Genomic DNA, 9,757 nt, shown 5'->3' with positions numbered 1-9,757 from the left:
CCTATGAACCCAGCATCGATGGTCCGGGCGACCCCTCGGAATTAATCGATACCGTTGTGTTGCCTCATCTTGTCGGCGGAGGTGATGGAGGGTGGCCTGGCCAAAGCAGGGTGGGGGAACACCCGTGCACCAACTACATATTCTACTGCTCTCTACCACCCCAACATGACCCCGAGGGGTCTCTCCCACAGCGACTTTCCCACCCAGTGTATCATTCACTGGGAACCCAGTCTGGACCGTACCCCTTACTCAACCCCATGCCCAGTCTGGCTAGCATCGCTCACCCCAGCTGCTCCCGTTCGGGAACCTGGGAAACGGAAGGGGCAGTGCTTTGCGATATGACCTCAGTAAGTGCAGTTAGTTAATACAGTATATCAGCTGTGTTTTCGTTTAAACGAAAAACTATAAACGGTATCACATGTTACAGATGTTTAAGAAGTGGATCCCCTATGTGTTGTGTTCATGAGTCATTAGGCATTGCTCATTTTCAGTCATTTTTATTTATTACATTGGGCAAGGGCGAGTTATATGATGCCGTGGCCAGTATTTGTCCTGACAGTTTGGATGACCATGGCCGAGAGATCGTCCCCCAACCAGACAAGATGGCAGACGACATCTCTCACAACCACATGGACATCAGCCAGTCTGTAAGTGTCATACTGTAGAGGTGGTTTTCCAGATAGCATTCAGATAGATGATGACACATTCTCTTGGTATAATTGTAGATGCTTTGATTTGGGTAAATCGGAGGCTTTGTATAATTACACACATTATAATAATGTTTGTATGCTTTTAAAAATGTCTGCTCTTAATCTTTGTGTATGTAAGTAAACCTGATTCTAATTCAGAGTGCTAAACCTTCATGTGAAAATTAGTAAAACAGTTAGTGATGGCTGTACATTCAGTTTCATGGATTGGTTATTCACTGTAAAAAATAAAGTGAATACAAATATAAACATTGATAAAAGATCATCTTAAAATAAGATTAATAAAAAGTAATTGATGAAAACAGGTGTAACGACACAGTGTTGACTATGTGGAAACCAAAGTCAGTACAGATTATTCACCATACTGCCATTTTCTGGATTTGGAGTCTCATCCATTTAGATGCCTCAGCCATTGTATTTATTTACACTCAAGTCACTAATTACAAGACATACACTATGACTGTGGTGTAGTAGTTGCTTGGATACAACTCTCTACTAAGTTACTAAAATGTGTTAAAACACCTGGTCTCAACTCTGTGGTGTTTACAGCATGTCTACAATATAGTACTACTATACCACAGTCATGTCACAGTACAGTAGTCATGTCACAGTACAGTAGTCATGTCACAGTACAGTAGTCATGTCACAGTACAGTAGTCATGTCACAGTACAGTACTACTACACAACAGTGATTCGGATATTTGGAGATGGGTCCTACGTCTCTGTCTAGGTGGTGTGTAGTATGAATGGAGGAGGACAGGTGGTGCTGCTGAACAACTGTAGCCCAGGTCAGATGTTCCACTCCCTGGCACCAGCAGCAGGTCACCAGCCCAACCCTGAGCCCCTCTATGAAAGCCCCACCTCCAGGCGACCCCTAGATCACTGCCTCTCTCTGGGTGAGAACTGCTCTGGAGATGATGCCAACTGAATATCTGATGAGAATATAGTTAAGTTCTGCAGTCTATTGTTATGTCCATGTAGCAATATTTCTTTAAAGTACAATAATATCTGTTGTTATATAAGTATATAGACCTATATTGAGCTGTTTGAATCTACCAGGAATGAATATGGTTGGCATACAAATGCAGACATATGCACTTTTTCACTTTGGATAAGCGTCTGCTAAATAAAATGTCAAATGCAATGGTTTTAAGTGAAACACCTAGATCCCTTTGTGAGGCATGTAGTGAATCCTCCCCTCTGGCTTTCATTTCTGTGTGGTCCTCAGACATGGGGGTCCGAGTAAGCTCCGGCCAGCTGGGGGCTGCCGTGCTGGGGCAGCCCCCTGCCCCAGGGGTGCCTTCCTATCTGGGCCTCCAGCCCTCGCCTGTGGGCACACACACACTACTGCCCCACGGGCAGATCAGCCCGGCCTACGGCTATGGCCACATGCCTGGTCACAATTACTCACAGGTCAGCCAACATCCTCTCAGTCCAGTCAGAGTACGCCGTCACTGAGGATGTGTTAGTGGCCTGCTCTCAGCTGTCTACTGTACACACATAGTGGCCTGCTCTCAGCTGTCTACTGTACACACACAACCAAGCATGGTGCTTGAAACCTGGGTTATTTTTCTTTTCTAATCTAAGACTTCTCTTCTACTTTTTTCCATTTCTCCTGTCTTCTCTCTTCCTCCTGCAGTACCACCAGGCCCTGTGCCCTCTGTACTCTGATGTCCAGCCTCTGGCCCCTGACTCCCAGCGTGTGGTTCCAGACCCACCGTAGGCCACACACATCTGAAGCTCTTCTCACAATTACACACACACATTCCACAAGAAACATTTGATTCAATTAATGAAAAAACGTTTTATTTTGTAATGAAGATGTGTTGATAGTTATCTGCTAACTTATCTTTCTGATCCGTGTCTAGAAGTCTTGAATTAGCGTGGGATTCCAAATCAAAGAAGCCTTGTAACTGTACCAAGTCTCAGTGTCTGAAACTGTGAGTCCTGGAGAATACAGGACCTCTCTTTATCTGTCCTTTATATTCCGTATCGGTTATTTTGTTATTACAATAATATGTCCAGCAAGCCTTGCCATTCATCCTGTGTGGCCTGTGTACAGCATGGCTAAGCATCTGTCTTTGAAGGCAGGTCACACACTGTCAAGGGTCTTCATGTAGACACATCTCCACATATTAGTTCTTAACACTCCATATGAGCTGTGAATCTGTCTATTCCAGATACTGTGACTGCTGTCTATTCCAGATACTGTGACTGCTGTCTATTCCAGATACTGTGACTGCTGTTTATTCCAGATACTGTGACTGCTTTGCCAACGGTGATGTGTGCAGCAACTGTAACTGTGTCAACTGTTTCAACAATGAAGATCATGAGTCTGAGAGATACAAGGCCATCAAGGTAGGCACCTGCCCCCATGAAAGCCTGAATCTCAGTCATGTGACATACTGTACAAATAGTGCATTTGGCAAGTCTGAAATTAACGGTCTGTATTTAGCAGACACAGTGCAAACATAACAGGTTATCAGTGAATACCAAAATGCTGACTATCTCACCAGAAAATACGTAATTGTGAAGACCCACTTCAAATAAAAGGTTAGCAAAAGTTATTATGATTTATTTTTTATATACTATACATCAGTATGTGTACAAGTGTTCCATTGTTAAATATGAGCTATTTTAAAATTCAAATTATATTACAAATATTTGTCAAAATACAGACAGCTAATATAGTCTCATTAAGGTTAGTAAAAAAAAAAACTGTCAACTTAAAGACCAGGCAGGTTTTAGTTGTTTTCAGAATTGTGAAGGGACATAACACCTGTAGCTTGACGCAGATCGGGACATAACACCTGTAGCTTGATGCAGATCGGGACATAACACCTGTAGCTTGATGCAGATCGGGACATAACACCTGTAGCTTGACGCAGATCTGGACATAACACCTGTAGCTTGACGCAGATCGGGACATAACACCTGTAGCTTGACGCAGATCGGGACATAACACCTGTAGCTTGACGCAGATCTGGACATAACACCTGTAGCTTGACGCAGATCTGGACATAACACCTGTAGCTTGACGCAGATCGGGACATAACACCTGTAGCTTGACGCAGATCGGGACATAACACCTGTAGCTTGACGCAGATCGGGACATAACACCTGTAGCTTGACACAGATCGGGACATAACACCTGTAGCTTGACGCAGATCGGGACATAACACCTGTAGCTTGACGCAGATCGGGACATAACACCTGTAGCTTGACGCAGAGCAGGAAGCAGAAGTCCTGGGGATCCCTCTGTACGTCCCTGCTGTCCTGCCTGACTGACTCCCTGCTGTCCTGCCTGACTGACTCCCTGACACCTGAATTAACCAGGCAAACCTGTTATTGAGCTGATAGAGTGGTGTTCCATTGGTGAGCAGGTCACACAATTACTGAGTCTCCGTATCTCAGTGGACTGTCGACCAGCTTCATTCCTTGCTAGGGTATTTATTTAAGTGGAACTCTAAGAATAGTTTTGCTTTATTTGAAATCCTTGTTTTATTTGGATTTTTTTATTATTTATTAAAAGATGTATGAAGGGTGAAAGATGAAAGATTTTTTCATTTTTTCAAAGTGCTCCAAGTCAATCAAATGTATTTGGAGTTCAAATGCAATGAAGCAGGAGAGGTGAAAGCATGACCCTAACCCTAACAAGGCCTGAACTGTGTGTTTGTGATGCCACAAAGTGAGAGAGGTGTGACAGATGTTAAACTGTGTGTGTTTGAAGATCTGCCTGGACAGGAACCCAGAGGCGTTCAGGCCCAAGATTGGCCAGGGTAAATCAGGAGAGGTCAAAGGTCGTCACAACAAAGGCTGCAACTGTAAACGATCAGGCTGTTTGAAGAACTACTGCGAGTGCTATGAGGTACTGCAGCTCCTCATCATCAGGCCGTAGCCTGACCCTAACCTTTCCTGTAGACCTGACCATATGATGCCCTTCCTGTAGACCTGACCATATGATGCCCTTCCTGTAGACCTGACCATATGATGCCCTTCCTGTAGACCTGACCATATGATGCCCTTCCTGTAGACCTGACCATATGATGCCCTTCCTGTAGACCTGACCATATGATGCCCTTCCTGTAGACCTGACCATATGATACCCTTCCTGTAGACCTGACCATATGATGCCCTTCCTGTAGACCTGACCATATGATGCCCTTCCTGTAGACCTGACCATATGATGCCCTTCCTGTAGACCTGACCATATGATGCCCTTCCTGTAGACCTGACCATATGATGCCCTTCCTGTAGACCTGACCATATGATGCCCTTCCTGTAGACCTGACCATAGCATATGATGCCCTTCCTGTAGACGAAGAAGGATTACAAGTGTGGATTTCACAGGGAACTCTAAAACATCCACTACATGAGTGCAATATAGCTGGTTAACTATCAACTCAAAAGTGGATCAGAAAATACAAAACAGTCATTTGAAGGGTGAAGATATTACAAGCTAACATGTCTCTGATGGGCTGGTCTGTTCAACACTACGTTCACACTTATCTGACTACCAAGAGGTACCAGAATGTGTCCTGACCCCTTGGTGACCCTTGATCCTCCACACAGGCCAAGATCATGTGCTCTTCGACCTGTAAGTGTGTGGGCTGCAGGAACTACGAGGACAGCCCAGCGAGACGGACTGTCGTCTGGGATAGTCCTGACACCACTTTCTACAAGAAGGCCAACTGCCAGAAAAACAAGTGAGCTACTGTACTGTTAGTTAAACCCGGTTGGAAGCAGAGTAGGGAAGAGTATTGCATGAAATATAGTGTGCTTTTACTACTACAGACACAATCAAACTCCTGCAAAACAACAATTGCTAATAGATGCGTTTTCTTGGCTGTGTGTGTGCTTGTGTGTGTTTGTATGTGATGTGTGTCTTTATATGTGTTTGTGTGTGTGTTGATAGATGTCCTCTGTCGTGCATCACGCTCGATGTTGTGGAAGCCACATGCGGCTGTTTGCTGGCCCAGGCTGAGGAGGCAGAGAAGGAGTTGTACTCTCTGACTCAAGCTGAGAGAATCATCCTGGAAGAGTTTGGCCAGTGTTTGACACAAATAGTCCGCTCAATATTTAAATCCACCAGCTTGTAGGAGAAAACTGGATCAAAGACCACATGTGTGGCTGTCATAACTAATTCCTAAATGTTGCTTTTGCTTTAGATGTCCACTGTTTTGAATGCTTGTACTTTTTGATTTTTTTAAAGCATTTGTAGATGGCAAAAGGATTTCTCAGAGTTTGTTATTTTGATTTTACACTTTTGTAATTTATTTATAATTTATCTATTTATACATTTTAACGTATTCATTCACTCATTCATTGACCCAGAAAGAAGGGTGTACCGGGTCAATTTATGGCTATTTCAGATGTTCAGGTTAAGTCGTTCTTTGGTGTTGTCACTCCTGTTGCATCTGTATCAGCATGTGTTGATATGATGATATCATTAGTCGTTCTACCATTTACTTGTTCAAGTTCCTGTCCTGTTGTAAAAGGCTACAATAAAACACTTACAAATGTTTGACCTCTAACTGTTATCACTCTACTAAAGTCTTTAATTTCATGTTATGCAGTGTAAACCAACTTTCATATAATATGTATACTGTATCCTGTTATTTAAAATCCTTTAATTTGACCAAGTCACAATTTTCTCACAATTAAGACATTGGTATAAAATTATTGGTATAACCAATCTACTTCTAGATAGCTGGTTTATATTAGATAGCTGGTATTATATCTGGCTTATACGAACTGCTATTACATAGCTAACAAATATACAGACTGGTATTAGATAGCTGGTATAAACAAACTGGTATTAGATAGGTGGTTTAAACAAAATAGCACTAGATAGATGGTATAGTCCAAAGCACACCTGACTGCTTTTGAGGTATTGACTTTCATTAGGACTGTCCTGTTTGTGACGTAGGCCTGTATTTGCAGGCTCCGACGGTACATGTTGAGCTGGGAGAAAAAGCACCTGGGGAAGTGCTCAGGGGGCAGCAGGGGGCATATCGAACCCCAGCTCGGTTGTTGTCGTTACCGTCAGGGATAAAAGGAGACTTGGACATTCGTTTAATCACTGATGGTGTGGCTTGGCTGAAGACTACTAGCTCTTTCGATGGCTGCTATTGTAAGTAACTCATAAATATTTTTTAGTTTTTTATTTGTATTTATTCCTGTTAAAAAAATGTATCCCTGGCTTTACAGAGAGCGAGAGTGTCGGTTCAGTGGACGTGTACTTTACTAGTGATCTCTCTGATTGTGGAGTCACACCACACGCAACAGGTGAGGTGCTGCATTTTCTCATTCCTTCTCATTGTCATGATGGCTTTACCCAAAAAGTAAGGAAACAGGGAAATAAGTTTCACTGCAGTTATTTAAAATCCTTGTCTCCCAAAACAGGTTAAACTGAATCCACATCACTGGGGGCCCCAGTCTATGATGTACCTGAAGGGAAAATGTACGCCTTAGATCGATCCATCAATCGATCTGTCTGTCTGTCCATCTACATGACTGTAAATATAAAATTTTCATAGCTTCTCAATAACAATTCCATCAATAACCTAACAAGTATCCAATTTCATTTATTTCAGATGGCAGAAGATATTTACCTGATGCTCAAGGCACTGTCAAATTAGGTTTAAATGGCTGGTTTACAGCAATCAAAGGTGGGTCTTCATTCCATGACTTGTACAAATATAGACTGTGCCAAAAAATACCTTACAGTCATCAGTAAGCATAATTGACAGGTTTTACTGTTCAAATGTGAAATTGTATTGAGACTGAGTAAGACTGTTTTTGTTCATTGGTCATGTTGCATTTTGTTCCAGGTTTCCAGAGGTTGAGATCAGTAGAGTTCAGAAACCCCAGGATATTTCTGACAGGACCAGAAACTGCACCTCTTGGTTAATAGATGATTCATGTGGAGCTCATCTGAAACAGTTATTGTAAAGTAAGAGAGAGAGAGAAACCAAGAGTGTGTTTGTAGTTAATCCCTATTTTTCATTTGATCTAAATCTATCTTTTGTAAAGAACTGTAGTTCTTCCATCTCTCATCAGTTTTAGGTATTGTTATGCTTATATATATTTAATGCTATTTCTTGAAATGTTTCATCTTTGTTGTATAGACCGATCTTACAATGTGTTGCAGCCTACACCCAGTGCTGAACTGTGAATAAACTATTGGTTAAATAATTGTTACTGACTGCCTATAAGTGCGCGTCTACATTTTGTTGAAGGCAGATTCTCTATGCTCTCTGAAGAGATCAATAGGCAGGCTACACCTTATTTCAGGTGCATCGAACAAGTTTACGTGACACATATCACAATCTGCTGGAAATGGTGAGCCTGTCTTCAGTGTATACATCATGATTTTGCAATTGAAGATTATCGAACGCAACCCTGACAAATATGCGGTATCTGGTCATTGGTCAGGTTCGGTTCAGCACTAGCGATCATACCGTAGCCTATTTAGTTTCATTTACTATTAGGCTACAAACGATTTCGAGCGATGAGCTCAAATTTAGTGGCAGGTATCCTAAAATAACTACACTTTAAACTCGCTCGCTCTCACTCACACACACACACAACGTTTTCCAAAGCAGCTGACACATCCATCGAGAGAAGACAGGCGGGGTGAGCTGAGGACACTGCTGTGTCGTGGCGCAACGTTGACAAGCTGGCCAATTACATTCCGCGAGGCGGAGCGACACTCCACTATCCCAAGCCAGCTCACTTTTTATTTGCTTGACCTCATATTACACTTGGCAGGTAGACTGAAACCAACGGATACCCCTGAAGGACATACAACCAGTGCTCAACGGGACGGAACACAACTGATATATCATCTTGACCACTTTGGATTTAATTCTTAAGCATAATGTCTGCGCTTAACGGCTCAGTGAATTTGCTGCGTGGCGCAGTAAGGTGTCAGATCATCCCCAGAAGCAGTATTTCTACAAAGCCTGCCAAGAATCACATATCAGCGGGCGTAAGTAATGCGGCAGGTTGTGGCGCACTTTCCTAGAGTGCGGCGCGCGCGTAAAAGTTATTTTTTTTTACTAATAGTCTTTGCTTTAATTTTGCCAATGTGCATACGGATGATGATAATAATATTAATAAGGTAAAACTCATTGATAGTTTTTTTTTTTGTTGAGTGATGCCATTTAAGGCGCACGCTGGATCGCCATTGTTCCACCCAATTCCTTCACGTACCAAGATTCTTGCTTTTTTACGATTAGATTTTTCACTTCAACAATTAATCTTAAGAGGAATGGATTTCCAGTCACTGATAACTATTAGTTATGCTTTCTGTCTCGTGATTCTGCCCTTGTGACTTAGGGCTTGACAGTTTGCCAAATATTTGACCTTGTTATGGTGGTAGGCAACAACCAAATATAGTCAGGTTGTGCCCAATGCTCTTTTTTAACGAGCATTGGGCATTCTTTTAATTTGGAGAAGTTACTTGTTTATCAAGAGAGACAATTGAATGGCAACTCTTGACACAGTCTGAAATTGGAGAGATTTACAGTAGATATATTTAGAAATGCCTCAGTTTTGTTGTTGATGTTCAATATGCCATGTTATTTTGTTGTGTGTGGTTTCTACAGGAGCAATGCATTGCCTTGATATCCATGTTCGTAGCCATCCTGGGTCCATCCGGTTGGATTTTATCACACCTTGAAGACTACAAGAAGCACTAAAAGAGAGAGATGGAGGAAGAAAAATAGAGAGGAGACCGAGATTCGAGGCCATCTGTATCTCACTACTTCCTGCCTCCTCTACACCTACACTATTTGTATCAGTCTGCTGATTACTAAATAAATATACCAACCAAAAACTCCAGCACTTGGGATTGCAAATGTATCTGTTTCTGTGTCCATCATACCACAAGTCCCACATGTATTGTTTTGGGATCAAGAATAGTTAATGTAATAAATCTTTTAATTATATATATTTTTACACTGGAATCGAAGTCTGAATGAATGCTCCCATTCCTGTACAGAGAAAATATAATTCTTGAAGGGTAGAGGGTCTTGTTCAGATGA

General features: G+C 42.1%; 2 protein-coding genes across 2 annotated transcripts; both read left to right on the top strand.

Annotated features, from left to right (window-relative positions):
* Positions 1-602: 602 nt before the first annotated feature.
* Positions 603-6,097, top strand: tesmin (testis expressed metallothionein like protein). The gene is made up of 9 exons (XM_067234125.1): positions 603-647; positions 1,438-1,603; positions 1,936-2,120; positions 2,347-2,426; positions 2,576-2,647; positions 2,963-3,065; positions 4,438-4,575; positions 5,280-5,413; positions 5,623-6,097. Exons 1-9 carry the CDS (start codon positions 603-605, stop codon positions 5,804-5,806), a joined length of 1,107 nt encoding a protein of 368 aa, XP_067090226.1. The 3' UTR covers positions 5,807-6,097.
* A 2,357-nt stretch (positions 6,098-8,454) lies between these two features.
* Positions 8,455-9,554, top strand: cox8b (cytochrome c oxidase subunit 8B). The gene is made up of 2 exons (XM_067234896.1): positions 8,455-8,700; positions 9,320-9,554. The coding sequence occupies exons 1-2, from the start codon at positions 8,590-8,592 to the stop codon at positions 9,410-9,412; spliced, it is 204 nt and encodes a 67-aa protein (XP_067090997.1). The 5' UTR covers positions 8,455-8,589; the 3' UTR covers positions 9,413-9,554.
* Positions 9,555-9,757: the final 203 nt, after the last annotated feature.

Source organism: Osmerus mordax, chromosome 4 (assembly GCF_038355195.1).
Source record: "Osmerus mordax isolate fOsmMor3 chromosome 4, fOsmMor3.pri, whole genome shotgun sequence".
NCBI classification, from domain to species: domain Eukaryota; kingdom Metazoa; phylum Chordata; class Actinopteri; order Osmeriformes; family Osmeridae; genus Osmerus; species Osmerus mordax.
Note: the sequence above shows the minus strand (reverse complement) of the source record. Positions and strands in the feature narration are given on the sequence as shown.